Genomic DNA, 23,026 nt, shown 5'->3' with positions numbered 1-23,026 from the left:
GAAGTTGAATTTTGTTTGCTGTGACGTTATTTATATTTTAACTTGACTTTATTTTGGGAGTTTGTCAAGCGTGTGCAGATTTTTTTTCGATAAGTACGCGTAAAGTGTAAAATATATCTGTGTTGTAAATTTTACTGTAATTTTCTTTTGTTTTTCTTTTAAAGGTAGTTTCGGTTTTATTTTCTTCTGTTGAATAGCCTTATAACATTAAAAACTTACATACTTGTGAATACACAAACAAACAACGTATTAATCAAAAGACAAGCTTCAAATGAGGTTCACTTACACTACATAAAGTAGTCAAAGCTTTCAAATTTTGGCGCAGACTCCATTCACGTGTGGTTTACAAAACTCTTTGATTTTGAATACAGTGCAATACTTAATTAATTCCTATGCCAGGGGCTCTCCATGTGGGAGATTAGTACAAAGAATCTGTTCGCAGCATCTGTGGTTTAAAAGCTCATATAGCAGAAGCGAGAAATATCTTGCTAGTTGTTGTACATTGCGGAGCTCCGTATCCCAGGTTCCAAAGATGTCAGTATAACGCCGGCAATGTATTGCGATGTGTTGATATTTCTCGCCTCATCTGTATGCGCCTTAAGAGTAAATTATATGTAGAAGTATCCTTGTAATTTGCTACTTTGCTTCGCAAGCGATCGAGAAAAAACATGACTATTGAGTAGTTTTTTTTTACAACCTTCTTAATTAAAAATGAAATGTTTTCGATTTTGTGTTTGTTTACTTTAAGAGCGATTAGTATTGGGTTTATTTGAACAAGTTCGTTTAGTTTATTTTGAACTTTGAGTGCCTCCAGCCCTTGATGTAAGGTAGTGAAATTATTTATTAATTACAATATGAAACACTTTTCTATCTACTGACCATAGACAAATCCAATATGGCTGATATTGTGTATCATTAACTATTTACCCTTCAGATCATCCACAAAATATTTTACAACTGCAAAATAAGTAAAGGATCTTACAAAACAATTTAACACATCATACATTTTTAATCTTTTATATTTCAGACGAAGGCACCGACGCTTTTCTTTCAGTTTCACCGCACTAAAATATTTCGCTCGATTTTAAAACTGGCATAATGTAAACAGTTCATAAAGCTCACGTTAAAATCCACGCCGCGTCATTTCCTTCATATTTAAGCTGGAAACATTTTGATAGCGAAATTGAAACTAAATATTTGCGATCGAAATTGAATATGGTAACGATGACCATTCATCATTGTCTCTCGAAATTCATTTCATATTAAATCGATCGACTATCGACGAAATTTTTGTCTTTATTTGTAGGTGCGTTTCGAAAAGATTTGGAAGGTGTTCGATAGAATGAACTAACAGGAATAATGTTGCATTTTCTGATATATTTTATACATTGGATGTATTATATGCCACGTATATGACTGTTTAAATGATAGACAAGAAGGAATAATAAAGAAAATACTGTTCTAAGCATTTTCTAAAAAAATCTTTATGACCTTAAATAGTAAACATTATTTTTTACATTAGTTAAATTGATTGTATCCAAAAAAATTGTTTAACTTTAGGCTATTTGTATGGAACTCTCAGAAACATTGGTCTGGACTGGTTTCTTTAAGAGTTCCAACTACAATTTTCAGGCCAGCGATAATAAAACAATTTTCATCACATTACCCTCAAGCAATGTTTCACGATACTTACCTTGGTACCTGTTTTAGGCAATGATCATACAATGAACACAGCCTGAGTATAGAGGTCTCACTGGGGGCCAATAACCGTGATATACGGTACAACGTGAGGGGATCCGCTCGTTACTCGCATCGAAACTTTGCCACTAATTAAACTATATAAGTGATATTTATTTGAATTAAGTCTACGTTAGCAAATGTTGTTTGTACTTTGCTTTGTAACTTGATTGTAAGTAAGTATAAGATGTTGACTGTATTGTTGATATGTGTATATTATTATTTTGATGTAGAGTCGAGTATGGAATGACTTATATGTGCCCTTTATGTATATGTTATTTTGAAATCATATCTACAATACCATACAATACAATAAATTCAAATAGTGTGTCCGTTCATACATTTGATTTAAATTACATTAAAGTATTAAATTAAATATTTACTCACAAAACAATCATCCCTAATTATTTAAAACCGGAACGGACAGAATAAAAAAATGTGGCGAATTATTGAAAAGCAAAGTGGCGTAGCGGTGTAGCAGCGTAGCACTGTAGCTCTGTAGCGGCGTAGCGGTTGGCAAATGAACATTACAGTCGGCCATTGTCTCTACAGAACACTAATGAACAACTAACGAACTGAGACAAGCACTTTCCGTCGCCTTTCTGGTTCCCACTCTTAACAACCGCGAACAATAAAACTACAAAACTAAAATTATAAAGCGCTTTTTTTGAAGCTTTTGTTGTTTACAGTATTTTATGTTGTCTGTGTAAATAGAGTTTGGAATAAGAAAAAAAAAACTATTTTCTGTTTAGAGAAAGTCAGAGTCAGAGTAGGCAAAGTTACAAAAGATACAAAGTTTTTCTTTCTCAAAACTTCATTACACAATATTTTATTACTATCACTAATACTATCAATATTTATTGATTTGGTCGAAAACACTAACTTATTTGTTCATTATAATATTTTTTGTAAGATAGCTTTCTCCTGCTGTAAGGTTTATTGCGCCGCGTCTTCTCGCAAGCTAGTACTTAGGAAGTGGTGAAGGGAATCAATCAGGGTGTTGTCCAATATCGACTTGATTTTTATTTTGACGATTTTGAAAACTTTTCCATTAAAACTAAGACTTTTAAAACAAATTTATAGCACCTTTAATAACACATTTTTTTCATTTGCATAAACTAGATTCATTGGCTAACATTTTAAAATTAAAACAATAACTTACAACGAATATTTATTTTTAGCTAACTAGTGTCGCGAGTCTAACTCGTACTTGGCGGCTTTTTTTCTTAAGGTTTTGTGGTAAGGAGACAAATATCAAACTGCCCCTTAAAAGTATCAGTTGTGATGGTTTTCTTTTACATATTTACCACTTGCTAAAAACTTTACAGTACCTACAAATTCAAAAATACATTGTTCGTTTTGATTACGTAATAGCACCATTTATATCTCGGTAATATAAATCAAAACCACACGTTACTGATGAATTGAAACATTAAAATAACCATTGTAGTTGTTATTAGTAATTAATATTACTGTATTTTCCGCAATAACGTCATAATTTGCTGATAAAACTATATTGAAAGTATTTTGTGTTCATTTTATAAACACTTTATAATTACATTTGAATATTTTTTGCTATCCTGTCCTGTTACTGTCAACACAGTGATGTGATTTGTAATATTATATTACGTGGATAATAAAAACCTCATTAAAATAAAATTTGAAGAAAAATATCAGTATATAACCTCAACCGTCCCTTAGTCAAATGACATTTCAATCAAACATAATCTATACTAATTTTATAAAGAGGTAATCATTGATAAAAAGACTCTAAAATGTATGGAAATGACAATTGTAATCTAATGTAATTAATTCGTTTTCTATTAACGCTAGAGAACTCGGCTGCAAAAGCACATAGTTACTAATTACATAGTCAATCTTTTTCGTATTTCTTATTGTACAGTATTATGGGAGCCGAGTGAGGTCACCATGCAGACCCAATGCGCGCGACCTTTCGCGGGTTCGATCCCCTCGTAGGACAAGCGTTAGTACGATTCACACATGATTGTGAATGTTGTCTTTGTGAATGTGACTTGAATGTTTGTGAAATCCCTCGAAACACAAAGATTAAATTTCGTAGTGCAGGAGCCGTTTTCTAAAATCCTTAGAACATTTCTCTATATTTTTTTCATGCTTTACAATTAAGTTCTAACGTTTAAGAATCTTATTGAGCGTGCTCTCAAACAAATTTTTATACGCTTTACGGTATTCTCTGGACATAAACCCATATATCATGGGGTTTAAAAAACTCGCGAAATATTCTAACATATGAGCAATAACATTAGCAGTTGGATCCAGTTTGGTGTTCCTGTAAGCAATCCTTGTAATCATTATTGGCATGTGAGTGAGGCAGAAAGACAGCATGATAGCTGCTATCACCGTTCTCAGTTTCTTGTCTCTCCTAGTGGGGAGTTTAGATCTTACTTCCTTCTTTGTTGCTCTGAACGGAGCTTTGAAGATCTTGGTTATTGTTCCTTCTCTTTCTTCCGTAGGCGTTATAATACAGGCGGTTGCCTCTTCAGTCGTGCTGCTTGATAAATTAGATTTTTCGAAAGAGACGTACTGTTTTTTGTTCCCAGAATAATTTGGTTGAGCATCAGAAATCGGTAAATGTGTTGTTGGCATGGATACTATAGATTTTTTCGCAGTTTTCCTTACGATCCACCATACTCGGGTGTAGCATAAAACTATGATTATATACGGTAACGCAAACGCAAAACACAGCATGAATGTTTTTGGAGATCTGTTGTTTATGTCTCGAAGCATGGTGCAAAATCCCCCACCTGGCTCTAATTTAAATTGGCCATATAATCCAAAGGTAGGCAATAAGAATAAGGCGAAAGCTGAGATCCATATTGCCAGTAACATTATGGATAAGTTTCTTGTCTTGTAAATTCTGAAAAACCAAGTAAGTTTTTTTTAAATAGTGAACATTTTTGGGTATCATCAATAAATGAAGTTCTTGAAGATTTAAGTACATTTATCTGGACAAATAAATAAGTCAAAACGTGCATAAATATCTTGTTCTTACTTGGGATACAGCAAAGGATGGCAAACCAGAACATATCTGTTTATAGTGATGGCCAGTATCGTGAAGATGGAGACGGCATTCAGGCCATACTTGAGCAGGGCATAGACACGGCACATTACTATCCCGTAGATCCAGTGCCTCTGGGCGAAGGTCATTGCGGACAGTGGCAATATCAGGATGCCGAACAAAACATCAGTGATGTGAAGGTTGATGATGAATACTGCTGTCGCATTCCAGAGCTGGAAAGATATATTATTTGTGTTAGCGTCAAGAGGTATAAGTCTTTTAGGTTACTAAAAACGAGATAGTTTGTACACAATAGATTAAATAAGTTTTATATCTAAAATATTTGTCTAAAGTTTCCGCGAAAAACGTCCCTATAATTTTAGTGCACTTGGTTTGAAATAGGTTTTATGTTCGCGTAAAGTTTACCGACTTCACTATTATGGCCGGCTCAGACTGTCATTTAGTTACTTTATTAAGGTGAGTTGTACCTAAGGATATCATTATCAGCAGTTGATTTTTATTTTACTTCCTCTAGAGGTGGCTTTGTTGTATTAAATTTCGCAAGAACCACATAATCCTATTGGAATCAAAATGTTACACTTACCTTTTTACATCTAACCAGAGCTAAAATAGTCGTTAGGTTTGCTGGGATACCAAAAACCATGTAAATAATACAAATCACCGAAGCGAAACATAGTAAAGAGTCTGAGTAGTTGGGAAACAGAGGAACTGCCGCCAACTCTGCATCAGACTCATATTTCACTTCAGTTTCACTAACACTTGAACTGTCATTAGCTGAAGCCATTGTTCAACGCACAAAGAAAAAACAAAACACTGGAGATTTCATTCCAAACTCTTTCTTCTTCAAGTTTGAGCAATATTTTCCTCATTGATGACGTATTTTCTTTGTCACCATGATATAGTACGTTCGGATGCCATCCATAGAAGATTTTATTAAAAAATAATTCTTTTTTGTGTCTCAACTAAGCAAGCGTGCTTCTTTTAACTCTTAACATCAAACTCGGTAACATACTCAAACAGTTTAGGAGTTATTAAATTATAGCAGAAATTAAATAACGCTGTCACATAATATTTAGTGTGTGTTCACAATAGCTATGTTACATAAATACTGATTTATTTGTGGATTTCATACTTATTAAATAATTATAATATTATAGTATTCACAAAATTGTTTTCCTTATGCGTCAACTGAAATATCGCTTTGATTTTAATGTAAATAATTTGTGAAGGTATCCTATTTAAAATTTCTTGTTTTGTTTTATATGTACGAGAATATAAATTTTCGTCAATATTTTCGAGCAATGATAAGCATAATTGATAGAAGGGATTTCCGAACATATTTACGTTATAAGCATTAAAATGCTAAAATTTCCACATGATTTGAAGAGTGGGTTTACAAACCCATATATATTTATGTCTAATTTAAAAGAGATGAGTGATTTTTCAGAATTGTCTGATTTATAGTAAAAATATCTCATATTATTGTTATGTTTACTTAATGCACTTCTAAAATAAAACACGGAACAAAATGCTTGAGCGAAAAAACTCTATTCGCCGTCCGGTTTTAAAAACGGATGTTTTAACGACAGTGTTTTAACTACTCAAGTCCATTTAGCTTTCAGTGGTTTTGGTTGCTAAATAAAACCGTGATCAACTCGCCAAAATGGTAACCACAAATGAAAATCGATCGCTCCAAAAGTAAATAATCCGCGTACTGTTGAAAATAAAGCGCCTGTTTATAGAAACCAGATTAATGCTTTATTGCTTTACCGCAGCTAAATATTCTACTGCCAATTAGCTTTGACGGTCTTTTTTAAAACATGTGACTTTTATATTTCAATGTGCAATAACTACTTAAAACATTGTGAATATTTTTTGGTGGTCAAATAAGTGGTTTATTTATTTCATTTATCCTGTAAGGATAGCTGAGTGGTAAATGTCACTACCTAAATCCAAAGCGTGGGACGTGTCGCAGGTTCGTTCCCCGCGTAGGAAAAACATATATGTGTGATCCACGAATGCTTGTTCTGAGTGTCTTGTGCATACGTCTTGGATTTTGTTAAACTCTCCGTGATAAAAGGAGAAAACTTTCTCTTAGAAGAAAAGCCGTTTGTTTAATACATGTTTACTTAAAGGTTTTTGTGAGCATATTTTGAATTTCAATGAAAGTTCGGGAATAAAACTTTATAAAATCCTTCGTAATTCAAACGTAAACATTTTCAGCTTACAAAAAGTAGAAAACCCTATTTTAAATCTAGAACCGCTGATGGGTTTGTAGTGGGAAGCCGTTGATAGATTTATCTGTGGGAGCAAAAAGAAAGTAGATTGCAAAGCTCGGAAGTCTATTCGGATGTATTCGACCGACACAGATTACTGCGGCGGTGTAACGATGTGCTGCTCGTGTTAATGACTTTTAATTCGATGCCGTTTACTTTTCCGGACGCGATTGTACGTATCTTCGGATGATATGTTTGGTCACACTTATTTCTGAGTTGTGTGTGGCATGACTAAAGGTTCGATCCTCGTATGCAATGGTACAAGCTTTTAAGTGATACGAAAATGTGAAGTGTCGCATAGAAATAAACTTCTTAGAAAAGCAAGAGTAACTTCTGTTATGCGTGTTTATTTAAATGTATGTTTCATAATTTAATAATGCAATATTATGATAACTTGTAGCTGGTTTGATGCTGTAGCGTGAAGATGGAAATAAAACGACACAAACCCGTCGAGTTTAGATTTGTTTAGTGAGTACTTTGATCCCGAAGCAAGCTTGTTTTGTTAAAACCATTTACAAAGAAATACCTAATGATGTTTACTTAATTTATTAGTACACAGAACGCCAACTCCCTGATTTAAGAGCAAAGTAATTGTAAGAAATATCCATAAATCATATCAGATGTTAATGTGGTTACGATGTATCATTCTCATTCGATGTCATTAATCCGTAGGATCAAACATACAACAATATATCAGAATAATAAATATCTTGACACGTTACGACTGATTCTTTGTTCATTTTATATTTTGCCTTATTAAACCGAACAGAGACCGAGAAGAGTTTAATATATTCTACGAAGTTTTTCTATAATATTAGGTATACATTAAGAAGAGACAAAATGAAACTTTAAATTGTCGTACATAGGGTTTCATACCCAAAGGGTGAAAAAGTACCCTATCTGTAAGGCTCCGCTGTCTGCACGTCTGTCATGCTGTATCAAAACCGTTCAAGTTGAAATTTTATGTACTACGAGTATATGATCCACTCACTATAACTCAGCAACAACCTATAGAATCGAAATGGAGGTATGGCCACGGTCAATACAGTCAATTTAAATAGCGTATTCTTTTTTTTTATCTTTTTAACAGTACTCTCAACAACGCGATTACGTACCCCACTTCACAAGTTTTTTTAATCGGTCAGTAAATCTAAAGGAGTCTAACATAGCAACTATAAGCAGAATACCTAACAAAGTACAATGTATACTTAGATATCAGTTCATAGCGTGCAGCACGAGGATTATGTAAACTGCAAGCTGGCATCGTATTGAGCCAGTTAGTGGCTCTTTAACAGAGTGTACGTCTGTTTGCAAAGGTACGGTAAGGAGATTAGGCCACGGTCACCGCGCAACCCACAGCTTTCTGCCAAATGAGATGATTAGCTTAACACCGGCCAGCAATGTTTGCAACCCCGGCGCCATTTTGATTCAAGCTTTAATTTAATTTGTTTTCATTTGCGGACGGCTTTTGTTTTTCTTAGTATTGTTTATTTTTAATATATGCCAGTAGACCATGCTAGATTTAATTTAGGCTTCTTGAGCGCAACGTTGTTTTGCCATACAAAGGAGTTCATCGGAATAAAAGAAAAATGATTTTATGAAAAATACACGTTGCTCAATTTCCAGACCTACCCAAAATGCATACAAAATTTCATAAGAATCGGTCAAGCTGGAGTTCTGGAGTTCAATTTCGTATACCGTGACACGAGAATTTTATTTATTACAGATGGATAGATAGGAACAGGAATATTCATCATTAGTTTTAAATATTATTAAAGGATTGCATTGATTGTTATAAACTCCTTAATTATTGAAATGAATATAAAGCTATGTTCTCGGTTTGATTAATATTCCAAACGTGTAATAAAAGCTGAATAAGGCCAGGGAATTACGGCAACAAGCGATGATTCGTGGTGGGAATTGAAGAGCGTTTTAATTCTGCTATTAATTACAATCCTTAATAAAGTTTATTTAACGATAAGGATTGCTACAGGGATCGTTAATTACTACAAAAATTGACCACCAGCTATATTTATGCTATTTAAGCACTTGCAGGGGCCATGCATTTTCTTTATAGGAAGCTTAAAATTATACAATAATTTAAAGTTAAATGAAAGTTGTGTTTACTTAGAAATACCGGTTTTCTAAAATGTAGAATTTCTCCTTTTCGTTTGCTAACTAAACCTCACTTTGCTCACTTGATAACACGATTTTTATAATACGTATAAATAAATAACACATCAAAAGGGACATGTTCACTAGAAACCAATGCGTCACCGAAATCCCGGCGCGGAATTGAGAGTAAGCCCACGGATTTCCTTATCGCGTATCGGCGAAAATTTATAGACTGTGAAAATTCTGTGTCTCGGGTCGTTGTGAAATGACAAACGTGACCCGACTCCGAGGTGACCTGTTTCCTGCGGGACTCAGATGTTGCATAACTTATGCACAGGTCAAGTATAAAGTGTGGTTAACTTAGTTGTGACTTTGGGCTTTCCTGTTTTGACGTCGATGAGCTGTTGTTTTTATACTTCATTTGTTTAGTGCCTGATTCAGTGTGACCATTTTCGGCGATTATTATGATTTATAATAAGTATTTTTAGGGTTAATTTCAGCTGTTATTTTGGTCACAAATGTTTTTCAATTAGATTTCTAATAATTCGGTATTTTTATTTATGCTTTAGCTATACAATGTCCATAGTGTGTAGCCGTATAGTATAGTTTCTATTGAAATAGGTAAATGGACATAGTTTTTGGAACTAACCCAACAAGTGCCCGCTTGCAAAGCCAAACGGCTGTCCCTAAGCAAATATAAACTTTCGTGACAAATTTCGCTTTGCTCGATACCCAACAGAATTAGACTTTTTCTCATATTTTTAAAGTTGTGAATGACATTACTGTAGTTTTAAAAAGTTTGCAATTTTAAATGCTGCGTGGTGAGTGTTCAAAACTAGTTTCTATTCATAAAGTTTGAATGTAGAGCTCATTTGTGTTAATTTACGAATTCTCAATTCACAAATTGCATTAGGAACTAATTACTATACATATTTTGCATTGTTTAATATTGTAAACCTCCTTTTTTATGAAAAGAATAGCTTGGATTTTAAATTTCACAATTACTTCAATTTATATGCAGAACATTTTTACGCCTCAAAACTGAAACAACGGTACTAAATATTACATATTTCAGAACAAACTTTTGTAACAACAATTCGGGCATTCGATTTAACGCAGCATTTACCACACTTTGAAGTTCGAAGACAAACGACAACATCAGAGTGACACAAAGTAGAGAAGAAGTGAATATACCCGCTATCCACATTACGGCGGCCATTATCTGCGGTTATAAAAGGGTCTAAGGGTGTGGTGAGCCTAACATGTCCCGCGGGAACATTATTTATGCCCGCGAAACGGGACATTCCTAGTGTCCTAAGATGTTCCACCTAAAATATGGGCAACGCCGCCCATCTGTGAAGAATAATGAGTGACCCGAATTGTCTGCTTTTGACAACTGATGCTAAAAAGACCAGAGATCTTTAACATGCTACATGGTACTTACTCGATTTTAACGAATCTTAACTTTGTGGTGTTTTTAGTGAAGCATCAGATCGGTTTTATGAAATAAAATTATCATAATTTTGATATTGAATCTAGTGTATCAAATTCAACTTGCGAGATATGACTACATTCCGATTAATATATAGACAACGTGATTGGTGAAACTTAATAAAAGTTTGTATAAAAAACTAATTTGATAAAACGATGTGACGTGTAAACAATTGAAAATGAAATAATTACGTAGAATTGTAACTAGGTTGGTTTGTTACCCAACTGCAGGAAGTTTTGACGTTTGAATGGAGTCCCAGTGTATCTTCGTGACTATCATAACTTTAGCTAAATGAGCGAAGTGTGGCTGGCACATATGAAGCTGTGGTCTCAACTGTATCATAACTGCAACGGAGCTGCATTTAATCTTAAACTACTGTTGGACTATTTAAGTACTTTTGGTATTTCAATATCCGCCTTTGTTGTTTGAAAGTGACTCAGTTTAAATTTGCTTAGGTATTTAATTACATAATTTTCTATTTAATGATTGATAAATGTTAGTTCAGTAAATAGGCCAAACTACAACTACATAAGTTGATCGATCACATTTGAATTGTGAGTCTAGGCTGTTATTTATACCCCTTTTATAGTCGTCATGGGTCAGAAGCTAGAAAGTCTGACAAGGGTTTTTGTTTTGGCCTGGTAATTGTGTTAAGGAGATCACAAATTACACAGTTATGTAAACAAATAATTATAATTAATCCAATGAAAGTCTCTGATTTTATTCACAATAACACCAGAATAAGAACAAAAGCGAGGAAATAGAATCTAACATGATCATGTAACCAGTTAGTATTCAAAGTAAAGAGGAAACAATTTTATTGTAGTTGCCGAACACTTAACCTAAGCGATACAGCGGAATTCTCTCGGATTGCCGGTTATGATGCAAAATTTTAATTAATCTCACTTACTTAAGGCAATAAGTGGTTTTCTGTATTTGACTTAAGCACTGTAAACCCGTTTGTGGATTTTAAAATAAGCTTAATAAGTTTGAACTGCCTTTTTTCAATAACCACATATTTTCTAGGAATTATGATTGTGATTGACAACCCTTATCACTTAAAGATGCAAAAATATGGCCAAGCCTTTTGCGGAGGAGTATGGTAACTAGTATTGTCAGACACGAGAATTTTAAATTAAATTAAAAAAAAGGAAAATTTATAGTAAGACTATGAGAATCGTGAAGTGTTTACATTTACACCTTGTATGACAGTTTCTATGGTGATGTTAGTTCCGATCAATCCTCCGTGAATCGGAATAGCAGATTAATTCGTTAGTCCTGTTACCATTGATCACAAACAGTCGTTAATACAGCCCTTTACCCAACACAAAACAATGCGTCATGCTGTTAGGCTCTGATTCAATATCGTCTAGCATTTCTCTGGGTAACATATGTAAGCCGACAGTGGCGCCAGCCAGTGTGTAATTAGCGAACTAAATGTCCGCTTCAGTCGGACTCGCGATGAAAGTTGGCTTTTATGCGGTCAATTGGTCAGTGACAATCGGTTTGTTTGGTAAACTCAGAATAATTTAATAGAATTCATTTTCTTTGAGCAGATGTCAAACAAAAGGTGTTTGCTTTTAGTTTAGCGGATATTGCCACAAAAAAACCTTTTACAACCGAAGCAACATTTTTCGGTTTTAAGACATACTACGTTTCTGATGATGATTTATTATAACAGTCAATATCACGAGTTTCATAATACTCATAAAAATGTGTACATATGGTTATTCATTACAATTCTTTATCAAAAATGTCATCATATCACAACTATGCAAACCACAACAAACACAAATAAACACCTAAGACAAACATACTATTCTTAGTACACGTTATTATCACCTTATTATCTACAAATAACAGAGTTAATCAAATCTCTTACTTGCTATACAAAACATCTGAAGGCTTAGCCGGCAGGCGCCTCTGTTTGCGATTACGTGACGTCATTCCTCTCAGTTAATTCATATCACCTGCGCTGAATACTAAGCAAGCCTGGAGCTGTTTTTCTTTACGACTTACATTATTATGTATTAAGGCTGTATACTGCTGCGTAACTTATTAAACTTGTGACCTTCTTATGATGTTAATTTTAGTAACTGTGTGTGTTGTTGTTTCATTTCAAGTTTCTGTAATGTTAAATACATTTAAATATTCAAGGCAATTATTACGAAGTACCAAGATTAGAGGGATATCTATCAAAAATAAAGGAAACCTGAGTTCAGTAAAAACGTACCTATGTTAAAATAAATTCATAAATAAGTTAAAGATACATGCAAACATTTAAAATTGTAAAGCACGGTTTAGTTTCGGACGCGTCTGGAGTCCTGGAGTTTGACATTAAGAGACTAGTCGGGCGATATATCGACACTCTGTACAGTCTTTATCATGGTCTAAGAACCTAGAAATAAATTTTCCTCTCGAGACGTAAGGCAAGGCGCGCCGGCCGCCACAAAGTCCGCCGCCTACAATGTTCGGGCGGGACAAAAGGTGTAAAGTGAGGTGCATAGTCGCTGTACAATACCCCCATTATACCAGATAATGGACGCTGAAGCATCTCAGAATATGCTATTGTTGAACGTGTTACCGTTAATATTGCATGGATTCTCATCCTTTGGTATTGAAACTCGAACTCAGAATGAATTTTAGATTGTTTGAAGGTTTCTTTTAAGTTTGATTAATAGTAAGTCTGCCTGGAACAAGCATTGCCTGCTACGATTGTGTTTGTATAAATCCCCAACGACGCGACACCAGGATAAAATTATTTAGTTAAGTAAAAAATATTGGGTTCAATTCAATTCAATTCAATTCAAAGTCTTTATTTCTCTTATATTACATTACATTTCTAAATTACATGCCCCGCAAAACCGTTCCGTATGCTTAACCGTATCATTCTTGCTGTTGTTAAAAGTAGGTACGTAACTAAAGACGAAAGTCTATGTCGCTGCCGCAGGTTGTTAAACAAAATAATTAAATTGTTAATAGATTTTGTTCAAGTCAATTATATCATGATGATATGATGATCTCCGTAAAAGTGCATGCTATAATTAGATGTACGCTATAATAACAATGTACTTAGATAAGGGTGTAATTGTGAAATACACGTGAAGTTGAAAGCAGCCATCAATAAATTATAGCACACAAAAACGTCCTCAAAACACGAACACATTTAATTTTCAAATGAAAAATTTAACCATCGTGTATGCCACAACACTAGCGAGCAATATTTATTGTGTTACATTTTTATGTAAATTATGTATTATTATCCTTTTACGTGACGTAATAAAAAGTAAAACGACATTATTTTCCTGGATATTCGTGAAATTGTAAATGTAAAGAGTCCTGCAAGCACGTTGCTCGGAGTAAACCACGACGCGAGCCGGAAAGCGCCTCGCCGTACATTCGGCAATAAAAACAAAAATATGTACCACTCTACAATAGGATTCCATAGAACTTACCTTAGTTCTGTAAATGTGAAATGCATTTAAATATTTTTGGACATCACCTTGTAATATTATACTAGTATTCCACATTAGAAGCTTTAACGACTAAAGCATTTTACTTCTTAGTTCTGTACTAGCATACCAAATACTCCATGTTATTAAAAATCTAGTTGTGAAGAATTCTTATTTTGGCCTCACGGAACATACAACATTTATAAAAAAATATATATAGCTTCGTATCAAATCACTTTCTTTTCCGATCTGCACGCAACATACCAAGAAGTTTCTAATTTAAAAGTATTGTTGAATACCTACTATTTTTTTAATCTGTGGAGCGGAGTTAAGTGTCATTACTGTTTAAGGTTATTTTGTATTATTTTACAATTAAATGTTCTTAAAACTTAATTTTGTGGTACATTGATACCGTTATAGTCATTTTTAAATTAATAGAGTTGTGATCTACAAAATTTGTATGAACGTGTGTTTATAAATATGACTTCACGTATAACGTGTTTCGCGCTTCATAACGTTTTCGGCTATACGCTAAAGCAAGGCGTTGTGTTGGTTGGATTTTGTTCCCTAGTAAGTAAATAATACAGTTTTAATTATAATGGTGTATCAACTGTTCAATTCAGTTTATTTTGGCGCCATGTAAACGTAGACACTTTTTTCTGTGTCATACCTTAATGTAAACGCAGATACTGACTATCAGACCTCTACAAACATTATGTCGGTACAATACACACATCCCACATTATATATTGATATTATGAAGGCGTTAGGTTTGTGACTTTACAGAGCTTTATCTCGGCAACTTTTGAACGGGTCTTGGATTTTTTACCAATAGAAAGAGACTTTATTTGTGGGCGCTATTGGTACCGGTCAATGAAGTTGGCATAATAATATGTTATTAATTAAACTATTTCAGTTAATATCCGTGATAACACTGCTCGCGTCGTTAATAGCCCTATGTATCATGGCGGCTACAGAGAGGCAATATAATGCTGACCCATTAAATGCCATCGATATGATATTTGCACTATTCTGCACGAGTACGTCCATGTACCAGATTGGCCTGGCTATCATGCTGTTATGGTATACTGTGTGGGTAAATATATCCCTCTATTTGATATGTACAACGTAGTTTAGTGTACTTTAGTCATGAGCGATTGATTGACCCAAAGATCATTCACTTGTCATAACTCTTGGCATAGGTTAAATTCTCTGGTATTTACATCAACTACGATTATGTACACGGTTATCATCAGCGTTCGCTAAAAAACAATTTCTTACCCCCGATATTTAAAAAGTCATATTTACCGTGGCATCGGGAGAGCTCCAACTTTTCCAAATAGACTAAACGTTGTCCTACATATTTATCGTAGCTCCCAAAGAGTTTCGAAAAATAGTCCCTAAGCCTGAACTGACGAAAGTATTATGCAAAAACGTACCGTACCGTATGTATCGTTTTTTTATTGTTTAATTTTGAACCTTATTCCATAGCACAAAGGTGTGCCTTTCTTCCTGACGCTGTGGTACGGCTCCCACTTGTCGATCTTGCCGCTCTACTGCTTCATGTTCACTGCGAGGAGTCTCATTTGTTTCAATGCTGGATACCCCGTGTCCGGAATGATGACAATATTTTTCGGAATAGCTTTTAAAGGTAAGAAATTATAAAAGAACTGCCTGAAATGTTAAATTAGCCGTTACAAATTGATTTAATAGAAGGAAGGCCTTGGTTAAGAAGTGGATAAAAACCTTTACAAGTTAGCATGGTTAATAAACATGAGGGATGTTAACGATATGATGACGATGATCAGACAATTATAAACGATGAAATCCAAAAAATTATAATATCCCAATGAAGCAAGTAAGGTCCGGAATGAAACACAATCTGTTTATTTATGGTAAAGGCAATTGCCCAGCTGTAGGATGTTTACAAGGGTGGTATATGTTTAAATATTTTACAAAATAATAATATTTGTGCTTCATACACGAGAGGTTATGTCGGTAGTGTTCGCTCCTACGCTTCCCCAAAGCCGCTCGCTAGACATTCAAGTGCGCTAGTTAGTGTTCGCAGAGCGCGCTGCCCGCGGTAGCCATTGTTTTGAATTAGTCGCGCGTAATGGACACGCGGTTTTATGTAACGCGTTGTTTCATAAACTCTTTTTCCTATCCGTTGCATATTGTGTAAAGTTATTATTTTAGTAAATGTTGTTATTAAAATTCATGTTTTATAGACTGATGTGTTTTATCTTTTTTCAATTAAATCTAAAGCTCAGTGAAAAAAGCTAAAATGTAACTGTTTGTCTAGTTCTACTACCTGTTTAGAATAGGAAAATATAGGAGATAGAGACACATGGTGTAAAAAAAATAAAAAAATATCTGCCAATGTTGATGGCGTTGTTGTGAAAGCGAGACGCCGTTATACTCTGTCTCTCTTAAGCAATCGCAATACTCTTCTTGACTTTAGAAGTTATGGTACAAGCACAGATGAAATAACATAAATTATTCTTTTCAGGGATATACATTTACTTCGCTGTAATCGTCAACAGCTACATAAATTCACTTGAACCTAACGTTATTTTTTTTTAGTGATGCCACTCTTAGGAGATGTTCTATATTTGCAAATAGTAGCACCAAATATTATGTCAAATCTTTTTATTTTGAAAAAGATAACTTTTCAAAGAGAAAGTATCGGCTTGGAATTGGAGGTTTAATGCAACTTTTTATGATTTTAATTTGCTACTTATATTTACAATTATTTTATACTTTACAAACAAATTGTTTAATATTGTAAATACGGAAATAATTTTATAGATCTTTGAAAGAATAAATCAATCATTACCTTTAAAATATTTCTTTGAAATTCAAGCGATGATAAACCTAATTATAACATTCAACTGTTAATGAAGACGATCTCAATTTATTTAACGGAGGAATAGAACAGAATTCGTTTATTAATTGAGCAAATACTTAGTTTAAAACCCTCTCTGTAAACTCAAGTTAAAAGTCGCGGAGTGATCAAAGAAGTAAATTAATTGCTTAATCTTTTGCTTACGAGATTATGTAGATTGAAACAGGGAAAAATTGGACGACATTTTTTTTCAACACTGGGCTTAGTTGCTAATTTTTTTGATGACAAATATAAATGGGTGTGAGTGAGAGATTAAGTTTGTATTTTTAGTAAAGTAGTTTGTTTGTTTGTTTGAACGCGCTTATCAGAGGAACTACTGGTTCGATTTGAAAAATTCTTTTTGCGTTGAATAGACCATTTATCAAGGAAGGCTATAGGCTATATAACATCACGCTGCGACTAAAAGGAGCGAAGATACAATGAAATATGTGGAAAAAACGGGAAAAATTCTAACCACGTGGACGAAGTCGCGGGCAACAGCTAGTACTCAATATATTTATTGCACTCCATATGTAGAAAAGTTGTTACATAATATTAGTCTAGTACACTATGCACCCTGTAGGGCTCGGCATGTTTTATGAGGCGTTTGTCCCCGCGTGGTTCCACACAGCACTCAGGTATGCAATTTTGATATAATACGAGTAAATAGTACCTAATATTTATGCGTAAATAATATAAGAAAATGAAGCTAAGCCAACATCGAAACGTTTCTAAACCTATAAGAATAGTCCGGTGAAGTCTTAAAGCATCACGTACGGCAATAAGTTGTGTTGTGTAGTAACCTTAGTGCGGGCCCGTGTTTGGCAGTCGCACTATCGAGCTGTGCCAAACGTGTAATTAACTTTAATATGCGCTTTATGTCTCAAACATATTATATTAGTAAGAGATACAATCAAATTTGAGTCAGAAAAAACATGTTGTTCAGGATTTCTATTCTATAGGAAACAATTTAATTGGTAATATATATAAATCTCGTGTCACAATGTTTGTTCTCAATGGACTCCTAAACCACTTAACCGATTATAATAAAATTCGCACACCATGTGCAGTTCGATCCAACTTGAGAGATAGGATAGTTTAAATCTCAAGTTATAAAAGTCTCAAGTTATAGTCGCAATTTCTTCTAACCACGCGGACGAAGTCGCGGGCAACAGCTAGTATCCTATATATTTCGCTACTAGATATTGAATAATAACAGATTGTGTCTGGAGATTATGATCTGTAATAATAGAATATTGAAAAGCCCCGATAATGTGTTTATGAAAGTCATATCGGTATATTCAGTCGTTTTATACAAACATATTGAGCTATTTTCATACATACAGGCTTTATTTGAATTCAGTGATTCCGGAAGCTGCAAATAATACAAAACGAGTATGCTAACATTTAGAGCTTAGGAAAAATCTAAACAGAAGCTAAAAGTAAATGATGAAGATAAATGTTGAACGGAGTTTTATTCATTATGTATCGATTTCTAAGTACGAATATCAATGAAAACGAATGAATAGGAAAAGGGTTTGTATGCTTAGAAAATCTCAATTAATTCCAATGTAATGGACTTTCGAACCTCTCACTGTCCGCCACTCAAGTCGGCTTTCAATTAAAAGTTAGAACGTGTGACCCAAAAAAAAAACGAGGACGGGTTTGTATTGGAAATTGCCAATTTTCCTAAGTTTATTTTGTTCATGTTTAGTTCTACCAACCAGTTAAACGACAGCCTTCCGTTTTTGTAAAATGTAACTGTGTTAAATGCTGTAAAGAGTACAGTCACAGAATATTGGATTACTTTACCTTAAGGCATTATAACCCTTAGTGCGCGAACACAACAGTGCAATTTCGTCCACGCCATAATCGTAAATCGCGTGATGTTTCACAGCTGCAGTGCTAAATTTCAAAGCGAGGTGTAATCAACGTTAGTACGCTGAAATCTTGAGGCGTGCGTATTTGGTTGCGACGTTCTATCTTAGCTCAATGCATCAGCCGCAAGCAATTAAGATGGGCCGCGGAATGCGCGAGAGCGGGATTATTCAAGTTATCATTTATTAAAATATCAAAAATGTATTTGAAAGTTAAAAACCATAACCCAAGAAATTCTGTTTACGTTGTTGATTTCTCGATACTAAATTTTTTTTGTGTAGGATGTTGTATAGTTTGTTATATAAATAGATTTTCGTTATCAACACCACTCCATCGTACAATATTTATTTCGAAAAAAAAGTATAAATGTGGAAAAAAAACAAGTTCATACATAAATAACCAGGAACTTACTTCGTCACATAAATTCTATCAAAGTGTGAACTACTTAATCTGGTCAGATAGGCCGGAATAAAACTATGTCGGCAATTTGTGGTGAGTACATAAAAACCTCTTAAACTTAATTCTCCAGTAAAACGTGTACACGTCACAGATTGGACGTTTCCCTTATGACGTCATTACCGTTACGTTAGTAGATGCTTGTAGCTCGGCGTTACGAGCAATCTAACGCGGATGACGTCATCTAGGGATGCCACTTCATGTTTAGTGAGCTTTGAAATTCATGACTACGAGTCCTGTCGTCAAACATTTATTTTTAAGTTTGTGTACTCTGGCTGTTTACAAGAAATTCTCTATTTCGCAGACTGATTATCAGAATTGTTGTTTTGAAAACAGATGACTAAGCAGGTTTGCTTTCTCTTCGCAGTCAGTACCTATTGTTGAAAATTGTATTAATTATTTATACTAGACTTACTAAACAGACTATTAGTATGTTGATTCTTTTAAATTATTATATTTTAGTTATGTATCAAAGTTATAAATCAACATAATATTAAAATCGCGTGGTAGCCCTAGTTTAAGTTCACGGCGCGTCTGCTCGTGGCTTATTTTAGTATTACGTGTTGTATGTATAACATAGATTGCACAGGGAAATTGGCTAGAGTGATGAAAATTGTTAATTGAGGCACCTAATTATATTATCCACTCTGATAATAATGGATATTGCAAGCTTGAAAACAAAACTCCTTGGAAGAGAAATTGACAATTTTCATCCGTGGCAACTATTTTCGGTTATTGTCTATGTTCAAAACTATTTTTGAGCTTACAAGCAAGTCTGACTTGTGACCTTTTCTAAAATAGTAACTCTATTTCGAATATTGGTATATTCCTTATATCATGTGGGCGTTTCAGGTATAAGAGGGTCAATGTGTGGGTTTCGAATAAATAGCCTTTTATCAAATATAATTGAAGACGCAAGTTTGATGCTCAAACACAAAAGGAGCTCAAATTACAGTTACCCCTTATAGTTTGGAAAAGGGTAGGCGGGAATCATGAAACAGGTGTAAACGATTTTGCACTAGAAAAATAAATATATTTACTAATTCTATGTAGCTCCGACGTCACAATTTAAAAAAAAAAAAATAAAAAATAAAAATGTTTTATTGCAGTAACTTGTACAACTTTACATTGAATCTTACAATAGAGACCTCCTTTTAAGTAAAAGATATACCTGTGCTAGGAGGCCCCGCTCTTCAGTAACATATTTTAAAATGATAAAGTGGTGTACAAGGAAAGATATAAAAAAGGACATGCACTTATATTCTAACTAATACAAAGTTATAAATTACAGGTTTTTGAATTAGAGTTAGATTAAACTTTTTTTTAACATTTTTTTTTTTTTTTTAAAGAAAACGTGTGTGTGTGTGTGAGCGCATGTGCGTGTGTGTGTGTGCGTGTGTGTGTGTGTGTGTGGTGTGTGTGTGTGTCTTTGCGCATGTGTGTGGGTGGATGTGTGTTGTGTGTACCTAAATATGTATCAGTGTGTGTGTAATGCATGCGTGCTTCTACAGTTACAGTGGGGATGCTTGCAGCATGTCTTCTATTTCATCATAGGTTTTATCCTTCAGCCCACTGAGCTATTGTCTTTTTGCAGTCTTTAGTTGACAAGGGGTAGATATTGAGTAGATCATTGATTTTATTATATAAAATAGCGGACTTTGCATAGTATTGCCTTTTAGCGTAAGTAGTCTTAACATATCCTGTCGGTGCAACGCGATGTTTTCGTCTTCTTTCCGTTAGAAGTGGCTTGTGGGGCAATACTTTGTGTAATTTTATCACAGTATGGAGAATGAATAATTTTCTGACTGATAGTATATTGCTGAGGGAATACAGCTCGTTGGTTGGAAATCTATATGGCTTGGAATACATGACCTTTATTAGAGACCTCTGTGCTCGCTCTAGCTCAATGAACTTCGTCTTCGTTGCTCCACCCCATACGGGTATGCAATAAATCAGAATTGACCGAGCCAAGGAGACATAGATTTCTGTCAGCATTTTTTTAGTCATTACATGTCGTAGGTTTTTAAAAATCCATATCAGTTTCCTGGTACGGGCAATGGTCATATCTGTGTGTACATGCCAGGATAGTCGCTGATCTAATATTACACCTAAATATTTTATGTGAGTCACTTTTTCAATACTTTGACAGGAACAGTTTGTACAAGTCATATCGCAAGAGTGGATTTTGAGTGTTTTGTTAGATCCAGGTTGTGTGTTGTTGTAGATGGTAAATGCAATGTATTTTGTTTTGGAGATGTTTAGCGTTAGGAGATGTGAACTCAACCAGTTTGTAATACTGAACAGACCCCTTTCAGCAGATTTATATACAGATTCCCATGTATCGCCACAGAAAGCAATGGCCGTGTCGTCTGCATATGAGAAGACACGGCCATTTTTCGGCACCATATTACAAAGCTGGTTTATGTAAATTGAGAAAAGAGTCGGTCCTAATACGCTGCCCTGTGGGACGCCGTAAGTCACGTATGTCTCGTCACTAATATATTCGCCTACCTTAACTCTTTGTCTACGATCTCGAAGGTAATCCGTTAATAAAGCTAACGGACTCCCTCTTATGCCGACATTTTCCATACTACGCACAAGGATGGGGACAGAAACGGTATCAAAGGCCTTTTTCAGATCAAGGAATACGGTTAAACATTTTTTTCCTGAGTCTACCAGTTTAGTTATATGAGTGGTCAATGCTGTCACTGCGTCTTCAGTCGATAATTTATGTCTGAAACCGTATTGAGCATTTGATATGATATTATATTTATGTGTGTAACTATGTAGTCTGACGTTAATGAGCTTTTCAATGATTTTAGATATGGCCGGCAGGACAGATATAGGCCTGTAATTGTTTATGTCGTCTCTGCCTCCACCCTTGTGCACCGGTGTAATTATGGCTTGCTTCAACACAGATGGAAATTTACCTTCGTTAAAACATAAGTTAGCAAGATGTGTTATCAGTGGTACGACTAATTCATGGGCGGTTTTTAAGAATTTAGTTGAGATATTATCCCAACCTGGAGCGCTGTCTGATTTAAGACTCATTAGGACATCATAGACTTCAGTAGGATCGGTTTCAAGAAGCACGAAGGAGGAGCTGTGTGAGTGTATCATGGGATCAGGACCGTGAGGAAGTTGCGGTTGGTGTGAGCAAATAATGTTCTCAGCTAGAGTTTTCCCAACATTGGAAAAGAAATCATTTATGTAATCTACCGAAGCCTGAGGGGTAGGTTTTATATCTAATAATTCTGAATTTAAAGCTTTCTTTGGTTTGCGATGAGTTATATTGTTTATTGTGTTCCACATTTGTTTTGTATTCTTATTTGCTTTTTGTAATTGTTCCTTATCATATTTTCTTCTAAGTTTTTTAATTAAATTATTACAGAAATTGCGGTATCTCCTATAGGTGATTTTTAATATAACGTTATGGGGATCAGATCGCAACTTTCTCTGCATATTATTTCTATTTTGTATACATCGTAAAATTCCTAAAGTTATCCAGGGTTTAATGATACGGTTGTTCCTTGGAATTAGTGTAGTAATAGTGTGTTGCTGAAGGCAGTTTTGGAGTTTGTTTATTAATTGTACAGATAACTTAACTGGGTCATTGATAGAAAGTAGTTCGGATATATTACTACTTTTTAATGCTGTTATGGTTTTATCAAAGTCTAC

The 23,026-nt window shown here is 34.5% G+C and overlaps 2 protein-coding genes across 3 annotated transcripts in view; one reads left to right on the top strand and one right to left on the bottom strand.

The window, feature by feature from the left end:
* Positions 1 to 2,812: 2,812 nt before the first annotated feature.
* Positions 2,813 to 23,026, bottom strand: part of LOC113495635 (G-protein coupled receptor moody-like) — a 49,960-nt gene continuing 29,746 nt past the window's right edge. Inside the window, exons 1-3 of one of the 2 annotated variants that reach the window (XM_026874463.1) lie at positions 5,379 to 5,690; positions 4,769 to 5,007; positions 2,813 to 4,633 (exon numbers count right to left, since the gene is read on the bottom strand). In XM_026874463.1, the coding sequence (XP_026730264.1) occupies positions 3,886 to 4,633; positions 4,769 to 5,007; positions 5,379 to 5,579 (1,188 nt within the window). In that variant the 5' untranslated portion in view covers positions 5,580 to 5,690 and the 3' untranslated portion in view covers positions 2,813 to 3,885. Of the gene's footprint in view, positions 4,634 to 4,768; positions 5,008 to 5,378; positions 5,691 to 23,026 lie in introns of those variants that run through there. The other variant, XM_026874464.1, reaches the window with a different exon arrangement.
* Positions 14,459 to 16,879, top strand: LOC113495637. The gene is made up of 4 exons (XM_026874466.1): positions 14,459 to 14,700; positions 15,047 to 15,226; positions 15,622 to 15,781; positions 16,640 to 16,879. The coding sequence occupies exons 1-4, from the start codon at positions 14,611 to 14,613 to the stop codon at positions 16,711 to 16,713; spliced, it is 504 nt and encodes a 167-aa protein (XP_026730267.1). The 5' UTR covers positions 14,459 to 14,610; the 3' UTR covers positions 16,714 to 16,879.

Source organism: Trichoplusia ni, chromosome 7 (genome assembly GCF_003590095.1).
Source record: "Trichoplusia ni isolate ovarian cell line Hi5 chromosome 7, tn1, whole genome shotgun sequence".
In the NCBI taxonomy this organism is placed as follows: Eukaryota; Metazoa; Arthropoda; class Insecta; order Lepidoptera; family Noctuidae; genus Trichoplusia; species Trichoplusia ni.
Note: the sequence above shows the minus strand (reverse complement) of the source record. Positions and strands in the feature narration are given on the sequence as shown.